The 23,588-nt window shown below is 35.2% G+C and overlaps 2 protein-coding genes across 3 annotated transcripts in view; both read right to left on the minus strand.

Annotated features, from left to right (window-relative positions):
- Positions 1–23,588, minus strand: part of LOC150098700 (uncharacterized) — a 121,636-nt gene that overhangs the window by 39,785 nt on the left and 58,263 nt on the right. The window lies entirely within an intron of this gene.
- On the minus strand, positions 142–17,694 carry LOC150098701 (pancreatic lipase-related protein 2-like). 2 transcript variants are annotated; one of them, XM_090405652.1, is made up of 10 exons: positions 17,560–17,694; positions 16,895–17,169; positions 16,440–16,586; positions 11,914–12,022; positions 9,472–9,588; positions 6,022–6,123; positions 4,191–4,448; positions 3,509–3,632; positions 2,583–2,753; positions 142–307 (listed from the first exon to the last, which is right to left on the minus strand). In XM_090405652.1, exons 1-10 carry the CDS (start codon positions 17,657–17,659, stop codon positions 205–207), a joined length of 1,506 nt encoding a protein of 501 aa, XP_090261778.1. In that variant the 5' UTR covers positions 17,660–17,694; the 3' UTR covers positions 142–204. The 2 variants fall into 2 exon arrangements, with proteins under 2 accessions (XP_090261778.1, XP_090261779.1); XM_090405653.1 differs by lacking the exon at positions 142–307 and adding an exon at positions 711–820.

Genomic DNA, 23,588 nt, shown 5'->3' on the forward strand with positions numbered 1-23,588 from the left:
TTATAGCTACAGATTCGGTTTCTCTCTCTCTCTCTCTCTCTCTCACATACACACACATGAAGAATTTTTTTCGAAACATTTTTTCGAAATCAAACTTATTAGTATACTTCACTGCATTTCGGTTTATTGTATTGTTGGCTTTACTACAAAAAAAAACATTTTGAGATACTCCATTTCCAATTCTTTTGTAATATCCCATTAAATTCACTCTTCGCATTTGTCTTGCAGAAACTGGACTGCCTTACTACCAGAATCGATTGGACTTTCTTCATCTGCACAGAATTTATAACTCTGACGTAGACGTTCTCTACAGTAAATTAATGAGGAAAATATATTAAACACACCATTATAAAAACTGCTCATTATAAAATTTGGTCATTCTCTGAGTCACTAACATTTTACAGAAAGACCTATTTTTTTTTAAATAATGTTTTCTTTAAAAAGTTTTACCAAACCATTTAAAAATATTTTGTTAACAGAATTTTATAATGTTAAATTAAACAATATAACCAATTTCAACTTAATTCGCTTCAACATTCTGATGGTCAAAATTATAACGATATACCATTAGTCAAGCACAGTTACCTAATTTAAAATCATATTTTAAATTGGCAAAATTATTATAATTATTTCGATTTTATTATTATTACTGTTGAACGATATTTGACCTTGCATACTTAATATCTTACCAAATCCTAGTTAGGGTTTAAATCACACGAGATCGTGGGTAATTTTTTGATTGCTGATAAATCATGATGGAGGTTGAACTGCCCACTCAGTCTCCGAAAGATAGATAGGATATAAAGGCCTCGCCTACTCCCTATAAAGGGAATGAAAGGCGTTAGCTGATTTTTTTTTTTAAGATGCAAAGTTAATAAGATAACGGCCAAAACAAAATGATTTTATAAGGTCATTTTTTTTCTATATAATCTACGTCACGAACTTCTTATCAGTTATGTGTTGAATTCTCCATTTTCGTTCTCCGATTATGACAATTCGAAAATAATTAACCTTTTCAAAACCAACAAAAACAAAACCTATTCCAATGATTTGGTTTATTCTAGTACTCAGCAAATGCAACGAATTACAACTGACATGCGATAGCAAGTATGCATCCTCAATATGAATATTTATTGAAATCAATACGGAACTTAAAGCTGTCATTTCATACATCATTCTTCTGGTTTTGAATGTACTAGGCTCACCGGTATAGATGCTTTTGGGTGGCCAGAAATTCAGATATGCACTTACTGAACCTCTTTATCATCTCAAATAGGAGCCTTTCAAGCCTTTTAATCGACCCAAACAATCCGACAGAACGAGGTCTGAACTACTGTGTCAGGTGGATTCTATAGGTCTCATATTTTGTTTGAATCCATATGCATCAACACAACCCACCTTCTGAGAACAGCCCTCTTTTATACGAGCATCTCTTTGCCAACTACTGGTTATAATTGCAATTTTATTTTACTTGTTTCCATCCCGAACTCTGTCGTTACTTCTACCTCGCGTAATGTTCCACGTTTCCAAGTCACTCCATGTTTTCCACGTTTCCATGGATACCGATTTGAAAGTTAAAACACCAAATAATTTTGTCTCTACTGTTCGTGCTTGGTTTGCGAATCGTCTTACACAAAATGGAAGTGAAGTGTGCTGTGTCTGCAGTCTACAGATGATTTGTCACTTCCTCCATATTAAATCTCCTGTTGTACATAAGTGCTGTCGCTTTTTTCAAGCCATTTCATTTGTTAGAGAGGATTACGCTACTAATTAGAAAACATTCAGAGATATTTGTTCTACCGTTTTTGTATATATATTTGAATCCACTTCTGTATTACCATGCTTCGCTATGGTAAAACAATGCTGCCATAATCTGCTGTGTTGTACTTTCTTCTGTAAAAGTCGAATCACTGAACTGTTCTTCTGTGATGCATGTGATCAGCTGGGCAACTATTCTCACCCGGATAATTCATTAACAAAGCGATAACAAACGCAGACATCATATATTGAAGTTTAAATCCACAGAAACATTCCGAAAATTAGACACACTCGAAAGTTTTTTTTTACCAATCATTAGAACACGATATTGTTAAAATTCCCATGTTGGAAATAATGATAAATTTAATCCATACAGAATTTTTATTTATACAGATATATGTGAATTAGAGATAGAAACTGAAACCGAATTACATTAAATTCCCAAATACTAATCAACCCATAATCACCTGAAAATACAGAAGTGTTTTTTTCCAGTAACTTGTATTCCAAACAACTTCGGAATTGATGGAGAACTGGAAAATGGCATAGAACTTCCTTTGATCTCAGGACACTAGTCCATTTGACTTTAAATTCTTCGTGGAAGAAGAATAAAGTGCTATTCTAGTAAGGCATTTTGCATTTCCAATACTAAAGGAGCATTTTGTGAACTTGCCCAAGCCGGAATAGTTTGGTTACCACGCGAGTGAAGAGAAAACATTATCAACACGGTGTCAATGATTATACTGGTGAAAATGAAAAATTCCTGCCACAAAGTTATTTAAACTAACAAATAAGATTTCAGTTTATACAAATGAAGTACTTACTCTTTGTCAACAGCATTCAATGAAGCCACTTCGACGTGCTTCACAAATAACTGCTTACGTCTTGTTATAGGTAAAAGATTAGCCTTCCATTTGAAGGAGAGAATTTTCAAATCCCCTAGTCTTTTTACAGTGTTTACTTGGAAAGTGTAGTTCTCTCCATGGGAGAAACTCCTGAAACAGAAATAGATTAATGATTCAAAAAAAAAAAAAAAAACCCTAGTATTACGGGGGCAGAGCTGCCTAAAAATATATACGACATATTTGTAAATATACTAAAATAATCTTTTAAGATTAGTTTACACATACAAATTTTCATACTGTTTCATAATATTAAAACCTGCATATCAGAGGAGAATGATATGCAGGTTTTAAGCAATAATAGTTACTTTTTTTCCTTTTTCTTGTTCTTTCTTATTTTTTATTTTATTTATTTATTGTAAACTAACGTCTTTTGTTTATTTCTTAGAAATAGGCGTTTTTCAATTATTTGGCACCTCCCGATTTCAATAGGTGAAAAGAACATCAATGTAACAGACCTAAGTGTTATGTACTAAGTTTTGCAGGACGGGCCTATGGCCCCATCAACTACCTGTCATTTTATGAATTCATCAAGTTTGGGCAGTTTATAAGGCTGCTTCCATTGCTAAAAATGTATTTTAAAAACTGCAATGGAGATGTGCAGAGTCTTCAAATAATGGGGGTATCGCTATCAGGTTCGATCCTGAACTTGTATGAACATGAAATCTGACAATTTAGACTGACGTATACTATAACAGCAAATAAAATCACAATAATCCCACCCCTAAGAAAATTGGGTAATTTCGTCTAATTAAAATTTTGTCCAGTCATAGTGCCAAAGGTGTTTTTTTTTTGTTTTGTTTTTTAATCCTTATACTGCATACTCATTTTATTTCGAGTATACTTACATAGTGGGCAGATCAAAGCTTTCGTCTTCCTTTTTCCCACTCACCGTCAAGTATATCGTCCCTTTCTGGTCTTGGTGATCGGCAGTAGGTTTGTGAAGCTGTATCGTCACACGGTAGCTGCTCACTGAAAAATGGTGATTCGTATTATATAATTATTTTGCATAATAACGTTAATTGCATTCGGTAATTTATTAAACCAATAACTACTACAATAATTGCGTATCTAAATGATCAAAATAGTTTATTTGTTATAATGTCCTTTACTGACCAAGGTGAATAAAAAATTTAATGTCCTAAGACATTGTACAATGGATCCTAAGTCTCAATAAAATAGACTACGGAAGGAAGTTCAATGCCTTAATATGATTTTCAAGGTCTGTGCTTAGTTGATTATTGCACTTGTGTGTGTGTGTGTGTGTGTGTGTGTGTGTGTGTGTGTGTGTGTGTGTGTGTGTGTGTGTGTGTGTGTGTGTGTGTGTGTGTGTGTGTGTGTGTGTGTGTGTGTGTGTGTGTGTGCGCGTGCGTGCGTGCGTGCGTGCGTGCGTGCGTTCGTGCTTCATTGCTTTCTTTGAATTGATTAGCAGTTAATGTTACTTTTTCAATGGTTTACGCTTATGCAACTGCAAACGTTTAAGTATATCAAAAGAATAAATCAAAATCAAAAGATTTAGTGATAACTTACACCAAAAGGGAGCCTTTCCTGCTGTTTCCAAGAAAAATTTTCTTTCTGTAAGCATGTTTTCAGCTGAGTAGGACTCGTTAGTACTGAAACCCATAATGGCACAATCGCTTCCATTATTGCAGCTCATACAGCTTCCTTTCATATACGTTTCCCAGTCGTGACACACATATCCAACAGGTAGGGGTTCTTTGTAATTAATTGAGTGGGTGAAGAAATCTACCGAGCGTTGATGGTTGCAACTCACAAATCGACGTAACACTGGGGGGAAAAAAAAAATATATATATATATACATAAATTAATTCACAGTCTGTTCAAAAAAAAATTCAAGTAGACTTCAGAAAAATACAAGGAACTGAAATTATTTGAAGTCAATAAAATCCAAATAAATTGAGTGTTAATATTTCTTTTTGCTTTAACTTCTGCTTGTTGCATCTTCAATACAGGCAGATCAGTCCATAGTGTTTTTTTGTTGTTGTTGTTGTTGTGTTGTTGTTGGTCTACCAACTGGTCTTTTCGTATTTGGTTTCCAGTCCCTGGCTATCGGACTGGAAACCAAATACGAAAAGATCGTATTTGGTTTCCGTTTCGGATCCGTTTTATTAACTGTTCATTCCATTCCGAACTTCTCTCTTTTTTTATCCACTTGTTTATGGGTTGTAATTGACATATTGACATTATTCATAAATTTTTCATGTTTTGGTTACTATTTTTCTTAATTTTTAATTTCGCATGTGGTATTTATTTATTGAATTCATTACACTGAGGAACATGTGTGTGTGTGTGTGTGTGTGTGTGTGTGTGTGTGTGTGTGTGTGTGTGTGCGTGCGTGCGTGCGTGCGTGCGTGCGGTAACTTTATATGAAGTTTTGCATGAGTCAAAATGTCAGTCTGATTGTCGTTGCTACGTGCCCATTCAATCGTTTTCTACTATTGATGATCTTGTGAACAAAGGCTCTCCACCCCCACTTGGCCTCTTGTCCTTTCTTCAGCAATTGCAAGTTTAAGGTGATGAGTTCTTTTATGTTGTCTATCCAACTCTTTTGTGGTCTTCCTCTTCTTTTCGTTCCCTCAATCTCCTCCAACATAACTGCCTTTTCCAATGATTCATCTGATTCTGTCTGATTACGTAATAGTAAAAAAAATACTGTTTAGCAGTTTTACTGCCATCTGTTGGGTAATTCAGAAGACATACCGGAATGTGTAATATTACACAGGCCAAAATAAATCAACGGGCAGCCTATTGCTATCTAAAAATATGCAAAATATCGTTACTACAAAACTGTCATTCAGCTGCATAGTCCAAAATTTGTTCGGCATCACATCGATCCGTGATTTAAAGGAGTAGATTGGATGTTGGTTGGAATTAAGCACCTAGATCTAGACCAGTGTGCTATATCTGTTAACCGCATGTGTTCTTCTCGCCAGTTTTTTTTTGTTTGTTTGTTTTGTTTTGTAGGATGATAAGTCTGCCACTTTCTTATAAGACCAAACTTATCTTCATTTTAAATGATATGAAATTTCCTCGCATTTTAGACGCGTTTCCAATCCAAGTCTTTTACAACCGAAGCATAAATGACGTGACGTCCTTTATATTGCCCTACGGGGACGCACTGATTTGGAAGAAGGTCGGCATTCAACCTGAAAGTGAAACAAAATTTGTTACAAACATGGTAAGTTACAGTGAGTTCGTGTGATTTGATCAGATGTGGTGGTAATGGTTTCCGTATCTGTGTGATCGTGAATGTCGCTGGCAAACACATTTTGAATAGATCCTAGGATCGAATAAATACATAATCATTGTTAGTATTTCAATAAAAGAACTATTACTTACATTCTGGAAGTCCATCGATCCACGATGTTTTACAACCTGGCTGTTTATACCCACCGTTCGGATAAAAGTCTATATGTCCTACAGGGCTTTCCATACCTAAACCTTAGAGAGAAAGAGAAAGACAGAGAGAAATGAAAAAGCGGGGAAGTGAGTAGAGTTTATGAATTAATCGAAGAAAAATTATAATGTTGTTGTATTTAAATTACGAAACATAAATTGCTAGCCATGGTTTTCGCATTCTCTCTCCAACATGCAGTTGGAGAGAGGATTGCAGGATCAAATCACGCCCTGGAAGAATTTCGTCGTTCTGTGTGAAACTATCACCCGGCTTATTGGAGGCTTGAAGTGACTTGAAAAAGTTCAGTGTTTGGTTTCTAGAGCAAAGTGTCCGAACCAAGTAAAAATGAATAAAAGATTACAGAAAAATTGCAAAAATTAATAAATAAAAAAAAAAATCCTCATCCCACCCATGGTACTAATGTACTATAAGTTTAGGGTCTTTCGTGGGTGGAGGTTACATAAAAAAATAAAATAAATAAACATATAACTTCTATTAATACCTTATATTACTAAAAATCATGATACTCGTAAAATTTTTACAATATAAAAGAAAAACCTAAGTTACTTTTGGCAATGGAGCAGGCCCCTTTTAACGACTATGCTTAACAGTTGAATTGCATAAGAATATTAACATACCAGTGTCTTGAAAGTATGGATGGTGAAAACTTGTCTGAAGACTTGATTGGAGCCGAGATCGTTTGCAAAAATCGTGGGTACAAGATAGTGACAAGTGTAGGAAATACGTGAAGATAGACTAGAATTTTAAAACTCAATGATGAAAAAGTTAAAACCGAAAAGATTATTATTATTATTATTATGTGACACCTCCAGGGAGTCCAAAGACTCATCGAGAGGTAAATTTGTAAATTCTAGATTTCGAAAGAACTGAGAATATTATATATATATATATATAATATTGTTAGGAAATTCAAGGAAGCTGTCTGTGTTCAACCTACGAAGACTTTTTGACAACTTCTGTCTATAATCTTTTTAGCCAAAGTTGTAAAAAGATTTTTTCTTGTACATCTTTGAAAAAAAAAAGCATTTGCTTTTAATGCTTGATAGTATTGCTGTAGCTATTATGAAATTGTTTCATGAAAAAACAGTAGATTTGAATTGTTCACTTTACTTGTGCTATAATGATATCTTGGTAATACCTCTGTGGTGTCGTCTGTATATGAAAATAGCATGCAATTTCATAAAAAAAATTGTTTATATATACATACTGCTTGGAGAGAGATCAATGAACATCCCACGGACATGATGTATTGTGCCATTTAATGAGTCACGTGTTTGTAGCCGGTATGAATTTGCGGAATATGACGCTCCCAAGTCAGTGTAACTGTGTCCGAGTGAAATGGCTGCGAAAAGGGAACTAAGGGATTTGAAAGAGGGGTTTGATAAGATGCCGTGTCGCAGGCCTATCAGCTCGGCAAATTGTTGACAAACTGGGCCATCCAGGTCAACAATCAGTGATACTAGACTGAGATGGAAGCGCAGAAAGTCATCTGCAAGTGTTATCCGCAGTGAACAACTGATCACACTCACTGAACATGACCGCAGAGTGCTACGAAGGATAGGTAAAAACCACCATTCGCCTGCCGACACGTTGAATGCAGAGTTCCTAGCATCTCCTGGAATACGAATCTGCACAAAATCATTCATAATCAACTCACAACATGGGTTTCCATGGTAGAACTGCATAGGCAAGCCCCCCCCTCCCCCATTACTCGAACCAGCAGGCCGCGCTGTGTTCAGCGATGCAAAGAGCTTGTACAGTGGAACGTGGAAACTTGGAAAGCTGTGTTATGGAGCAAATCACACTACATCATCTACCGAGCAGATGGACGGGTGTGAGTGTGGAGGATTCCCGGTGAACGTCTCTTACCACAGTGCGTAACCCCATCTATGAAATTTGGAAGCGGCGGTGTGATGGTATGGTCTTGTTTTTTTTTTTATAGTTCGGCCTCAGGCTTCTGCTTGGTTCTACGAATATTGAACTCCTAGAGGTGTCTGGACATTATGGATAATGTAATGCTTCTTCCTTTGTGACGTTTCTACGGAACTGACCATTGTCTCTTTCAGCAAGAAATTGCACTGTGTCATAATGCTGCGGCTGTAAACTGGGTGGTTTGTGGACATGAACGTCACCAAACTTGACTGGCTTCTACAGAGCCATAATGTCAACCCTATTGAACATCTGTGGGATGAACTGGAGTGTCGAATGAGGTCAATGGATCTCTTCCCCACAACCGTCCAGGACCTCATTACATGACTATAAGAAGAATAGTCCCACATTCCCATTGAAAGGAGGTCCTACATCGTATTAAAGTGGGAGCTATGTCTGTTTCTTCCTCACACTATGGTGTCCTTTGACTTCTTCCCAAGCAATGTATATTACACTTTATCATGTTATACCATCAGTTTTGTCTTTGATTATATTTTCAGCCAATATTGGAATATAATTTGGTTTTTGAAGTCCAAAATTGGCAGGTTAATCCAGTACAATGACTGGTTTGTGCAACAAGGTAAAGACTTTTTTTCCTCAGATGATTGCAAATGATGCGGCAGCGTTGTAGCAAGTGTATAACACTTCGTTGGTAATGTAGAATAATGTGTAAGTTACGTGGTTCTATTTCAATTCCTTCATGGTGATTACCACAACTTTTCATCTCATCTTCATGTATTGGACTAAAGACACTTCGCATTTCTTAAAGATCATGTGAATCCGGAATTTCATGATGATAATCACACTTTATAGGAAATGTTATTGCTGCTTTCACCGATACTTTAACTACTGTAAGAAACAAAAAGTTTTGTGAGAAATATCTCCACTAGAATGAGAAAATAATATCTGTTAACAGCTGTCAATTATACGTTTTCCAAAGAAGATTAACCCAAATCTTTATCGCGGTTCAAAGATACGTCAAATGATTTCCTATTTGTCTCACGGGAAAGTATTGGACTTATCATCGTAGCACAATAAAGATTATGGTTTATCTTCTAGGAAAAAAATTTAGTTGACATCTGTTTTTTTTCTTCTCTCATTCCTCATAAGATCCCAGCAAACTTTAATCTTTAACCAATATGCAAGGACGCAAAGTTTGGATATCATACAAATGCTGAACATCAAGTTCGTGAATAACGATCAAGAACCGGTGATTGGTATTCATGATTTACACGATAAATGGATGGTGATTAATAGCGTGTAAATGAACAAGCATGTGGAATAAGCACTCCTGGCATTGAAAATAGGAATATGAATTAATTACTTGAATAGGGGAACATTAGTGTTATGTAATATAAATAAGGAATTGAGCTATAATCCGGTGCATTGGTCTTTATATTCTGTCAAGTATTTTTTTTAAAAAAGAAAAGCAAAAGAATTACCAAAGAAGAGAATAGATTTTGCATCCGAATGAATAGAGTCAACAAACAGAGCATCCTTAGGGTCCACACGAACTGTTGCAGGCATTCCTTCGAAAAAAGGCCCAGCAGGATCAAGGGCTAAAACGAAAAGGAAAACAGCCCATAAATATAAATAAGCAGTTTATAATATAACGCACAGAACATAAACTAAAAAATGAGTAATAGTTCACACACACACACACACACACACACACACACACACACACACACACACACACACACACACACACACACACACACACACACAGAGGATTTTCTCACACATACACATATTTTGACTTTCTGATTTTATTTCAGACATTAAAGGTATTCCAGCCATTCCATCTTTTGCTAAGCCTGTTGATACTGAGAGCAAGAAAACCCTCAGACATTTGAAAGTAATATAATTGCTGGCATATTCAGCACGGAGTTCATAAAGCTGCTAGCTAAAGAATTGCAGTTGGAGGTTGACAATGAAAAAGTAAAACAGTTAGTGGAAGCTGTGGAAGAACACTCAACTTATGCAGACTAAGTTGAATGTAATGTATACATTTTTAAAGAAGCCCATCCCTGCTGGCACTCTCACCCTCTGAAGATGAGCTTAGACTTTCTGATAGTTATGCATCTGGTGAACGATCCTCAGAACCCTTAGTGATAATTCCTGAATTTGAAGAATTTGTTGTTAATGACTTCCCCTCCTATTTCTGATGTTTTATGTTCTTATTTTCACATTGTATTATTACATTATAAACAAAGGATTTAAATTAGTGTCTTAAAATATCACCAAACAGACCTACACATTTTAGCATCCGGGTATGTTAACTGTTAACATATCCTTATAGTTCATATACTGATTTCGATCTTACAATGTTTTCGACTTAAGACGGCAATCGTCTGAATAGAACACCATCGTAAGTTGATGACTGCCTGTACGATTATATTATTGTATAAATAGTTTACGTCAAAGTATTAATTAATCTTGCAGAGTAAATGTGAGAAAATAAATCTTGTCCCTCTTTATTGTAATACTTAAGAAAATGGTATCCGCACATTTGCCGATCTGTTAGCATGTAGACTCATTTGAAAATTCAATCCTTTCCTCAAAGACATTATAAAAATGTCATTTTAAAACCTTTCTTAGATGATGGTAATATATCTTACAACACAGTAATAATAATAATAATAATAATAATAATAATAATAATAATAATAATAATAATAATAATAAATCCTCTAATGCCTTTTCACCCTCCAAACGGAGCAGACGGCATTTATTCTCTTATTCTAAATTTTCGGCAATCTCAAGACATCCACCTATCATCTCCACAGTTAAGCGCATTTTTAGTAAGCTGACGAAAGATGACGTTCTTATCCTAATTCATATTTATTATATGAATTCTTCTTATGAATTTCCTGTTATGGAATGGATTGCATTTGTGGGGAAAAAAAAATCTAGAAGACTTGATTGTTCTAGGCGTGGAAGAACAGAATCGAAGTAGTTTTCCCACCACGCATGATTGAAATTAGCACAAAGCTATGCGTACACTGCAGAAATTTTAAAAATATATCAAAAGACTAAAATTTCCAAATTCAAGATGTCTTGTATTAGGCTACGATGTTATTATATTTAGAAAAAAAAAATTTTTTTTTGAAAAAGTGAAAACCTATTGTGCATAGACGTACGGTCTACCTTAAATAAACATAAAGAATAAGATATTGACTTCATCAAAATTTATACAAGATAAATATATAAAATAAAATTTGTCATTGGTATTGATCTCTTTTATTGCCATCATCTAGTGCATTTTTATAAGGTAAAATAAATTCGACTGCTCATTTGTCTTTTGCGTAACGATAATTTCTGGTGATTAGTCACAGATTCTTCTCATGGACCTCATTGCGCAAATCATTTAGCTGGAAAATGGAGGAATGTCACCCAAGTAGTCACAAGCCACTTCCTATACAATTTCCATAACTCTTACTCTCAAACACAGGACAGCTTTTTCAGTAGACTATGCAGATAATTAGACTTATGTTGATGATTCTTTATCCGTTTCATCAGTACATCGCAGAATTCCTCTATCAAAGCATTCGCAAAGCAATGGCATGCATTGATTTAATATTATGTTAGTGAAGTACATTTCTGTGCTGGAATATCCCCATGTAAGTTTATTCGAACTGTCCTTATAGCCTACAACTGTTGCCTCATTTATTTTTGTCATGTAATGGATGTATACCCCTCATCCCCTCGTACAAGAAGTTGCTGAGTGTCTATGTTAATGTCCAGATCAAAGAGAAAGAAAGTGTGAACCATCTATGGGGATTAAAATAAAGCTAACTGACTTCATTAATTCTTCTTAAAAGGTTTCTCAAAAGTTATCCAAAAATAAAAATTTATGTTTACAGACTTATAATGCAGCAAACCTGTGATTCGTCCCAAGTTCTTCAGACGTTCACCAGCATATCCTGCAACATGAGCTCCAAGGCTATGGCCAATAATATGGCATAGCTCCTCTTTCAAACCAACGAGTTCCTGTAAAAGAGAAGGGAATTTAAGTAAACACAATATTCTTGGAACTTTAAATATCAGTATTTATTGAAACAATATTTATTATTCAATATTTATTGACCTTATTTATCAATATTAGTTCAATACCACTTTTCCGACAAACTTGGCAATCTGTGTGACTTCATTATAGAACTTTGTCGTGTTATAACTTTATCGGTTTATACATAAAAGTTGTTAAATGCACAATTGTATGTATTTTTTAGAGTTATTATTTTTATATTTGAATTATTTTAATATATTGCATCGCACATCTACTAGAAATGTGTCATTAGTTTATTTTTACTTTATTTTTATTTTATTTTTTTATGACTGGCAAGTTTCACTCTAGAAGGATTTCACTATATTTTAAATAAACAAAGTGAGCATCTCCTCGCATCGTTTGGTAAATGTCTTTAACTAAAATATGGCTGGAGAGCCTATGAATGTGATGTAATGATCTGGAAGTGCAAGATATAAATATCACTCTAAGAAGAGAGAGAGAGAGAGAGGTCTGAAATTGTCGGACGATGGGTTCTTATCAAAGATAACAAGAGGCGAATTGAGATTTTCTTTTTACAGACTCCTTTGGTTAACCAACTGTGACTAGGCTGTCTTCACGCCTTTGGTGAATAGTAAGGATATCGATGTTTAACGTATTCGTGGTAGAAAATAATGAATTTTGGAATGTTTCGTCATTACAGGATTTGTCAAATAAAGAAGACGAATGGATTGCATTACCATTAGTAAAACTATGCATAGGGTTTGCAGTTTATAGGAGGCAATGTACGCCTCCAATTATTAAAATTATTATTATTAAACACTAGGGAACTCATGCTTTGGTGAAGAGGATGATGTCCTCCATCTCCCATGACATGAAATAAACAGCCATAGGAAATTGAGAAAAAGGAAAACCTTGGAATTATTTTATTGTCGTATAGGATTAACTACAAGAAATACCAAGAGCTACTGCACAAGTTTCTCTGAACATTTTCTGACGTAGCTACAGGTGAATGATCTAGGCTGGCAGATCCGCTGTAAACATAGAATAGTAAAATCCATTCAAGTGGTCATTGAGTATCCGAGCTACATGGCAGTGAAGAAGATGACTATGGATGATCTTTACTAGAAGACTGGGGTTTGAATATAATAACCTTAGTTCCACGTTGTTGTATAAATTCCAACTAAATATGAAATAGTGTAAAGAAGATATAAGATGGTGGCGATAGTTCCAGAATACAACTTTCGAGTACAATGGGTGAATCCACCAAACCAGCACTATTTGGTACTGAGATTATTCAAGATTGTTCAGATATCTTTCTGTCGAAAGACTACAAAATGCATGCAATAATATTCTTATGACATAGTAGGAGTGATTTCTTTTTTGGTTATTTATGCAGACGTTGGGGAAGAAAAAACGTTACAGTGGTTGGATAGAGATTAAAAGCATTCCCAGGTAGAAGGTGGAAAGATGACTTCGTAAGGAGTAGATGCCATTTCTCCTATATATATTCTCCACACACGACAAGTTACAAACCTGATTCATGTTGACTATTAGTTAAAAAAGAAGGGAAGAAAGAGAACTGGATGTTGATATACAGCTGGACATTGTGATCCTTGGGGAAAATATTGTAAGATTACTCCAGAGGACAGAGGTAAATGAAATGAAAGAGTACTACGTGAGATTGATTCGGCAGATTTGAAGTCTGATGATTAATAGATATTGACCAGCTTCAGACTTTGAGCAGATTGGAGAAATGGTGGAAGCTCATTCAGAAGCAGCATAAGAAAAAGAAAAGTTATGCCGCAGAAACATAACGTCTGTAAGAATGTCACTGGTGTGAGTCTGTGGACTGAATTGTAAAAACAATAAGAAAACCTCTGAGGAAATGGTATTTGTTTCTATAGCGCTAGGCTGGCCATTATAGGTTCGATCCTAATCCCTCTTCAAAGTAATCCTTCCTAAGCCGTTTTTTACACCTCGAACCTTATAACTCAAAGTATTACAGACAGTAATACGAGTATTGAAGTTAAACCCCCCCCCATCTCTCTCTCTCTCTCTCTCTCTCTCTCTCTCTCTCTCTTTTGTTTTCTCTTTCTTGAAAATCTTTGATTCACCGAGACTCACTATTAAAGAAGGCTTCAAGAAAGGAGACTAAACTGTTTTAGATGTTCAAAAGTTAGTAAAAAGTTAATTTAGGTCTAAAGGAGCTCTGCTGCTGCTGCCCCTTTTGGGAGAAGAAAGGCATTCGATCAAATCACCTGATCTGAAAATTAAAATTGAAACATGGTAAATATATTTCGCTCACAAAATTTTATCCGCTAGAAATATGAGACCAACGCCAATTACCCCTCACTCGTGAATGAAAATTTGCATTTAATAATTGCTGTTTTAAATGAACAACCTAATTTCTTTCAACGAATTGTAAAACAAAATTATAATGTTCCAATGTATTCTCTGCGTGTTTTCAACGTACTGGTGGATGTTTGAAAACTGGTTTAATACTTTTAATAGGCTATCCAAAACTTCAATAAAAGAAAGGAACAATAGTGGCGAAGATTATATATGAAACAAAAACGTACGACGATATCCGAACTGCGTGGATAATAAAAAAAAAGGATTTGGAATATATAAATGATGAACATTTCTGCGTGCTGTCCAAAAACAATAAGTTAGAAAATCCTCGAATACACTATCTGATCAAAAGTATCCAGACACCCCTCTGTAATTCGTAAACTGACTTCTAGATGTCACTACAACCTCACTTATCAGTATAAAAGGAGGCACGGAGCTGTGTGTTGTTCGGTGTTAAAAAGTACGAGCAGAATGGGTAGGTCAAGAGAGCTCAGTGATTTCGAACGTGAACTAGTTATTGGTTGACACATCAGTTAGAAATCTGTCAGAGACATTTCAGCCCTCCTCAAGTTGTTCAAGTCAACAGTTGGTGACGTGATTGTGAAGTGGGAATGTGAAGACGCAACCACAACAAAACCACGGTCGAGTAGGCCGCGTTTAATGATAGACAGGGACTGTCGAGCTTTGAAGAAGGTGGTTCGTAGAAATCAGCAGACATCGAATGAAACAATCACCCTGGAGTTCCGCAGTACTACTAACTGTCCAGTCATCACCATGACTGTACGTCAAGAGTTAAGAGGAATGGGGTTCCATGGTCGAGCAGCTGCCCATAAACCAAACATTTCTCCTGTGAACGCTAAACGACGCCTGCAGTGGTGTAAAGAGCGACGACACTGGATAGTGGACATCTAGAAACGTGTGATTTGGAGTGATGAATCACGCTTTTCCATGTGGTACCGATGAAAAGGTCTTTTTTTTTCTTTTTTTTTTCTCCCGTAGTCTTAAGTGGACCGTTGGTTCACTCATGGCTGGTAGATGATGTTCTTTGTTAGCTTCCTCCGATCATCTCGGTCTCTTGTTCTTGATGTCAGTTGAGAAAGGGAGGAATTTGTTTTTTTGATGTCATCAGTCCATTTTAATCGAGGTCGGCCCCTAATCCTTGGTCCCGGAACGATTCCTTCTAGTGCTTGCTTTGGAACGCCATTAGCCTTCTCCACATGTCCGAACCATTTCATCTGTCTTCTTCTGATGACTGTCAGAACATTTACCCTTTTTTACCCCGTTTATTGAATCAGATGGGAGGTTCTAGGTGAGACGAATGCCTGGAGAACGGTTCCTTCGAGCGTGTTTAGTGTCAACAGCAAAATTTGGAGGAGGTGGAGTTACAGTGGACCAAGTCCATTCCATTTCATGGTAGTGTTGCGCGTACACTACATGGAAATCTAGAAGTGAAAGGGTACAAGGACATTTTGATCCGTTGCGTGCTGTCTATGGTAGTAAGATCAATTCGGTGATGACTATTTTCTGTATCAGCATGACAATTCTACCTGCCATAAAGCAAGGTCTGTGAGGGAATGGTTTGTGGACAATAATGTTCCAGAAATGGGCTGTCTGGCGTCAGAGCCCTGACCTGAATCCTGACCTTTGGGATGAATTAGAACGCCGTCTTCGCTCCAGACCCAACGACCCACATCATGAACTCCTCTGGCGACAGCTCTTCAGGAAGACTGGGCTGCCATTCCTCCAGAGACGTTCCGACACCTAGTAGATAGTCTCCCCGGCAGAGTTAGAGCTGTCATAGAAGGAAAGGGTAGACTCACCCCGTATTAATGTCCACTACTGGAAAGTGTGTGTCACAGGGAAAGTATGACTACAGTTTCGAGTACTCATAGGTGTCCGGATACTTTTGATTTTGTGTAGTATATCATTCAACTTCGAAGGAGAAGCCATGAAATCAAAATTAATAAAATTATAAAGCCTCTATCAAAGAAAAGAGAAATACGCTCATGAAGTTCATAAATGCTAAGAGTAACAATTCAATAGCCTTACCTTCATTTTCGTTATGAGTTGAGCGATCTCAGCGCCAATATACCTGGTGTTGGCAACCGCTTGATAATATGGGAATAAATTGCTTCTACTCCAGTCTACTAGAATGACGTTTTGAGGATGGCGTAATAATAATTCGTTTTTCATTTCCTGAAAATTGTTTTATCATAATATTATTGAAATTTAACCAAATGAAAAATTAAATCAAGATATATTTTATTTTAGTCTAAAAATTCAATTTAAGTTTTGTATTGCTAATATTCATAAAATATATGGAGAAATGATGTTCTTCAGTTTTTTAATCTGGTGAAAAGGTCCATATATTTTCAGATGGTAAAAACGCAAAACTTTTAAAATATTGATTTATTTTAGAATACCAAAAATATTTTAAATTACTTCGATTATATGACTAGATTTTTCTTAGTAATCACCATTATTCAAACTATTTTTAAACCTACCTGAATCCACGGCCCAAAAGACTCCCGATCCATATAACCATGAATAATGAATCTTGTGTAGAGTTCTGGATTGAAAAAAGACGTTGTGATGGATTCATCATCACATACAATAAGCTCTCGACCATCTCTGGGATTTTCTGAAGTATACAAAGTCATTTTTGTTTTCAATAGTTTACGAGAAAATGGTTTGACGTTAATGGGTCGCCGAATAATATCTTTGAAGTCATCGGTGATTTCAAAAGTGTCAAGCTCTTTCGTACATTCATTCTCGGTCTCTGAAAGTAAAAAAAAAATAGCAATTTTAATAAATGTACAGTATTAAAATAAATCGAAATTGGCTTAATAATAATAATGTATATTATTATTATTATAAAAAGCAAGCACATATATATATATATATATATATATATATATTACGACAATAATAGCTATTATGAAAATAAGAATTTGCACTTATTTTTTTAATTTTTTTTAATAATATTCCTCTCATGCTTTAGACTCGTGCAATATACAGATTTAAATCGTTGCACGACGTTAAATAAATATCGTCTGCTGAAGTTTGAGTGAATACATTTTAACTTCTGATCTTAAAATATTACCGTTTTCGCCTTGAATATAGTCTATTCGATAATAAGTCAAAAATAAATAAAGAAAGAATTTACCACCTGAGAATACGGGTGATCGAAGTTCTGATGATAATGTCTTCAAATTTGCTACAGCCACCAAAAAACTCAGAAAAACTATGTGAATATGAATACACTTCATGATGCAACTATAGAAATGGAATCCTACCAAGTTACTGTTGCAGTTATTCCGATCAACTCGAATGTGAACCTGCTGTTTAGATATATTGGATATTTAATTCTTTTGATAAAGTATATCATGTAAATGAATTTCTTGAACGTCAACAGGTAAGATATGATGATGCGTATCTGGAAATTTCATATAGATTGCGTTATCGTTAAACTGACACACGCCTTTGACGGTCACGCGAATGCTGAAATAGCTCAAATATTTGGTAAAATAGTAGAAAAACAGTTTTAAGCTAATACTGTGTTTTCCTGTATCAGTTCTAAGCTGCTGAGTGATTCAAATGTCGCAGTAATAATTACTTTCTTGGGGTTGATAAAAAATAATTCACAATAAGAGCAATCAAACAGTTCTTTTATTCAAACACATATTCTAAGTCAGTCGTTTTCAAACTTTTTAAAAAGATGCCCTTTTTTTTCTTTAAAAAAATCCTTGTGCCCTCCCCCTTCACTTTTTCAGAAAGCAGTACTGATTTATAGTTTTCTTAGCATATATTTATTCTAGTAAAACTAAGATGTTCTTCAGTTTTTTGACAGTATACAATTATGCTTCGAACGAAACTAAAATTAAAATATATAGAGATATTTATTTAAAAAAACGCAAGATTTATTTTAAAAATTACAACTTTTAAATCTCTAAATTTATTTCTAATTATATAAAAGGATTATAACTCACTTTTAGTGTTATTAAGGAAGAAAAAAATATTTAGTGAGACGGCTGGGCTTCCTCCTCTTTGGCATATGTATATTTTTTTTTAAAAATGTGGAGTATTTTAATTCTATATTACTGTATATTGAAATAAGTGGAGGGAATAGCAAGTACATGCGTGAGTTGTGCTCAAAAATAAAATAATATTGACCACTGCTTCTCCTTCCCCAGAAAGAGACAGTGGTTTTGAAAAAAAGTGGTTTTCACTTAAGATGGTTGTTTGAAAACAACTATCCCATGGTATTATTACACTAATCATAGAGGTCAAGTTCATGCATTTTATACAGAACCTTTTCTAGGTTGTTATAGAGTTCACATTTTGAAATATTTCGTACAGTTTAGGAAATGCATTGGCGATGCTTCCTCGATGTTACAGATTTTGCAGGTGGGGAAGACTTTTATGCCATTGCTAAACTTGATTGGTCTTGTGTGGTCGGTCCTGAGGCGAGAGATCATGGTAGTGACATTGCAATTAAACTTGGAGTTGATGGTAACTCCTGGATTTTCTGCTGAGTACCAGTGGTAAGTCATGTCCTGAAGAATTGTTCTTTTTATGTTTTCTTTTTGGGTGGTTTTAAAAAGATCGAAATCTGTGGTATCACTTGATGTTGCGGCCATTTTTTCGACTTCATCTGCAGTTTCGTTTCCCTTTAATCCCACATGGGATGGGATCCATTGGAAGATTATTTCAGAATCCTTATGTAGTTTGTTTATGTTTTTTGCTATATCTCTAAGTATTTCTTGATAGCCAGTGTAACAGTTCTTAATAGCTTGAACGGCTGCTATGGAATCTGTGAAAAATATAAACTCCTTTCGGTTTTGTTTGTCCAAATATTGCAGTGCTGTGTTAATGGCTATTAATTCTGCATGGTATGAGTTGCATCCAATATACTGTTAGTTGTTTTTAGTTCTATATTATGAGAGCCATAGATCAGTACGCCACTCCCAGAATTGCCATTTGGATTTTTGGAGCCATCTGTGTAGATCTTTATTGAGTTAGGTCCATATTCCATTATTTTTGAAAGAGCTAATGATCTGAAGATTTCGGGGTTTTCTAGGCTTTTTTCTCATGTTTCCCTATTTCAGAGTTGATAACTATATTTTTCCTGTCTTGATTTGGAGGAAATGCTGGATAGTCGGCTATTTTATTTGGACAATCCAAGGGAATTTTATTTTCTATGATTTCATGCATTGTTGATTTTTACTGTATTCTGTTTGTTGGTTTCCAGTTTTTAAAAAGTTCCCTTGTTCTATGATGTGCAAGGTTGGCTCTTTTTTTCTACAAATTTGGTAAGATTTTCTTGCCACCTAATTTTTAAAGGAACAAGGTTGGATTCGAATTCCGCTATTTTTCCAGGAGTTGTATTCCTTAGTCCACATATGATTTTAGCTGTATTTTTCTGAATTTTTATAAGCTTGTCTAAACTGATTTGTGATGTTTGCATCCAGATTGGCGAAGCATATTACATTATGGGACGGATAATAGAGGTATATGTGACTTTTAAGGATTTAGCATCAGCTCCCAACTATTTACCTAGATACTTTTCGTGATATTTAGTCTTCTTTTTGCTCTGACTGCAACATTGTTGATATGTTTATTGAAACTTAGATATGGATCCAGGGTAACTCCAAGGTATTTGGGTTTTCATTAAATGTAATTAGTTGATTGTTTTGCTTAATCTTTGGTCTCCACTTTCTGAGGTGGTTATTAATAGTAAAAACACAGATTTCTGATTTATTAGGGTTAATTTTGATTTTTTTGGTTTTCATAGTATGTAGCTAAACTTTCAATGGCTTCGTGTGACCTTCTGCTGTTTCTAGGTTGTTGTGAGCTGAGAATGCGACCAAATCATCAGCAAACATAGCTATCTTTGTTTCTTTATTTATATTTTTATCTAAGTCATTTAAGTAGATGGAAAAAAGGAGTGGGCTCAAAATGCTACCTTGAGGGAGTCCCTGTCTTATTTTCACTTTCTTGGAAACGGTATTATTTATTCTAACTCGAATTGTTCTATTTCTTAGAAAGTCATAGATCCAGTTAAGAACTTTCCCTTCTATTCCAATTTGACAAAGTTTGGAAAAGAGTTTCTGCCTCCACACCTTGTCAAAGGCATTGCTAAAATCTATAAAATCTGAAATGGTGGATTTGGTCTGGAAGTTATCTTAAATTGTCTTGGTTAAGTAGAAAAGTTGATCAGTTGTTGAGTGATTTCTTCTAAAGGCAGCCTGAAAATGTGGTAGTATACTATTTTTGTTTAGATAGCAATTCAAACGTTGGAGTATCATCATTTTTTCCATTAATTTGCCTGGAATTGAAGTCGGTGAAATTGGTCTCTAACTTCCTGGTTGGTCTTGCGGTTTGTTAGGCTTTTAAGATTGGTAGGATTGTGGCTGTCTTCCAGTCTTCCTGAACTTTTCCTTGTTTTAGGCTATTGTTGTATAGGCGAAGTAGCCAATCTAGGGCTAGGGAAGGAAGATGTTTGATCATAATTAGTTTTATGTTATCTGGTCCACATGATTTATTTATATCTAGTCTCTACAAGGCATCTCCCAATTCAGATATTGTAAATTGATCCCAGAATAGTTTGTTTTGATATTTTGGGGAATTTGCAGCATTTTTCTGCTGTCGAGCCTATTTTGATATTTGGTGGTCTTTCCTAGTATTCATCCAGTTTGATTATATTTTTAAAATGAAAGGCCAAAGTATTTGAGATCTCCCTATCTCCAATTTTGATATTTCCATCTGGATCTTTTAGCGTGTTAGTCTTACTTGCCTTTGGTAGGTCTCTTTGTAAATTAGCAGTCAGTTTCCAACGTTTGGTATCTGAAGTGTTTGGATTTAAGTTGTGACAAAATTCTTGCCACCTAGTTCTTTGTAATATGTTATATTTTTGTTTAATTTCAGTATTTATCTTGTTGTACTCAATCCCGGTTTCTGGAGCTTTCAATTTTTAAGATATTAAACAATAATTCATTTTGTTTAGTTATTTTACTGGCAAGTTCCTGGTGAACCTTTCTGTAGTTTAAAATAACTTTTCTCCTGTAGCTCTTTAGGATACTTTTCTTTGCTGCATTTAGGATAGTATTTTTCCAAGTTATATAATCTTTGTCTAAGTCATCATGGTATGTGTGATCTTTTAGTATTTTACTTACTTCATCCTTGTATTTCTCCCAATTTGCCTTCTGGAAGTTCCAATGATATTTTCTTTTTTGGGTGGGTCTAGTTCAGATTGATTACAATTGGGGTATGGTCGCTTCCTACTGGTTCCAAAACAGACCAAATAGCTTTGTCGTGAAGATCAGGAGACATCGCAGTGATATCTAGGGCATACTTTGTACCATAAGAATGAGACAGATAAGTAGGTTCTCCACTGTTGAGAGTTATTAGTCCTGTTTCATCTAAGAAATTACTCAGGTTTTCTCCTCTTGAGTTTATTTCCTCAGAACCCCATAACAGGTGTTTTCTATAGTACATGAATTTTATTATTCACTGAAACGGCAACATGAAACAATCACCTTGTTTCTTGGACAGTTCAGAATAAGAATTTTGCTTTCTATTTTATCCCATCTTCTAGATGTGTGATGCTATTCAAGGGCATGCGATACATACTTTTGTAGATTCAGAACTTATTCCACGTCTTCTCATGTTCTGTCTCCTATATGTCTAGCTGCAATTTGCAAAACCACTTTACGGAACTGAATCTGATGGTAATACATCAGGAAATGTTTATCACCTGATGAATACCTTGCGCATCTATTCTTCCATATCATATCTCTACGAACTTCCGAGTTGCGTTGTGTCTGGGGGTGCACTCTCTCTACCACGTTATGCCAAGCAGACTTGGTACTGTTCATATGGAGAATTCCAATAGCCTTTCTGCTCTCATTGTAAATCTCAGCGTCTCCATAATGCAGTCACAAGGAAGCTGCGACATTTTTCTTTCGAAAGAAAGCCACTTCAATTTGTGTCCAAGACGAGAGGAAGCTTTATAAATGCAGAAACAGAACTCGCTAAAAATACACACAGTTAACAGAAAAGACAAACGATTGGAGTAATTTCAACGCAGTCCAATCCAAACTAACTTTATGTCTCAACTCTTTAACTTCTCTCCAATAACAACATGAAAAGCAACATGAAATCATACTATCAATACAGTTGGGAAAAAAAAAAAAACTTCCCAAAATATGTAAAAAAAAAAAAAAACATACATAATAGATTCCGTTTAATTAGGTCCCATCGGGAATAGCATAATTTGGTCCAATTAAGTGGATTTCTCAATTACATGAAGATGCACGTAAAGAGTTTAAAATGTATATGTATAAGACAAAAGACAAGTTTTTCGTTTATTGAGTAGCTGAATTACTGATTTATAAACAGTTGACTTTAATTAAAGTAAAATATTTCCCATAAAAATAATTTAATTTATATAGATATTAAACACGCATGACCTTCTAGGAACTGAGTGAGTGCATCCTGTCGGATTATTTTGATTGATTGCAATTGAACAAACTCAGCTCAGGTATCTAGTGCAGATATAGCACTGCCTTCTTACATGGAATACAGTCATAATGAACAATAAATTTTCTACCGTCCTGGTGAGTCACATATTCATGTTCGTGAGTATCATCCTCATGACTTTCATGTTCTTCCCTCTGATGTTCAACTGCAATCTCCTGCCCAATTTCGTCCGCAGAGAATCTTCATTTTCATTATAGTGTTGAAGACATATCATCAATGGATGCATGCAACTCTTCATAGTTTATAATGTGGTTCACGTCTAATAGGAGGCCATTTTCACTACCGAGCTTATCTGCCATATCTATGATTGAATGCTTCAAACCACAGTGCGTAAAACAGTTTTCAAACCTTCGATTTTGTTTATGATTCGCTTGTCCATTTGCTGTATAATGCTCTATTATACACAAAGAAAACCAACAACATCTCATGACCTAGAAGCTGCCAGTTGCCTGAGCTAATTCATGTGTACACAGGATATTTAAAATTGATGGCTAAACCAGTTTCCATATTCCGAATATACCTTCCTCTAATTTCAAGATGGTCGCTCAAAAACTGACGTTAAATACCGAATTGCTAAGGCAACCGTGGCCCTACAGAAGTTAAAAACATTGTTGGGGAGATACTAGCATAGCAATCACAACCAGACTAAGACTAATT

This window comes from Typopeltis vanoorti, chromosome 15, assembly GCF_054136105.1.
Source record: "Typopeltis vanoorti isolate ZY-2024b chromosome 15, IOZ_Tvanoo_1.0, whole genome shotgun sequence".
Classification (NCBI taxonomy): domain Eukaryota; kingdom Metazoa; phylum Arthropoda; class Arachnida; order Uropygi; family Thelyphonidae; genus Typopeltis; species Typopeltis vanoorti.

What these genes read in the sequence shown, in the direction of transcription:
- LOC150098701 (XM_090405652.1), bottom strand. Translation starts at nt 17,659, where the DNA reads ATGAAGTGTATTCATATTCACATAGTTTTTCTGAGTTTTTTGGTGGCT. An exon ending in GAACTTGGGACGAATCACAG is followed by an intron (nt 9,589 to 11,913) that starts GTTTGCTGCATT and finishes TTTTCGTTTTAG; the next exon opens with CCCTTGATCCTGCTGGGCCT. An exon ending in TTGAATGCTGTTGACAAAGA is followed by an intron (nt 308 to 2,582) that starts GTAAGTACTTCA and finishes AATTTACTGTAG; the next exon opens with AGAACGTCTACGTCAGAGTT.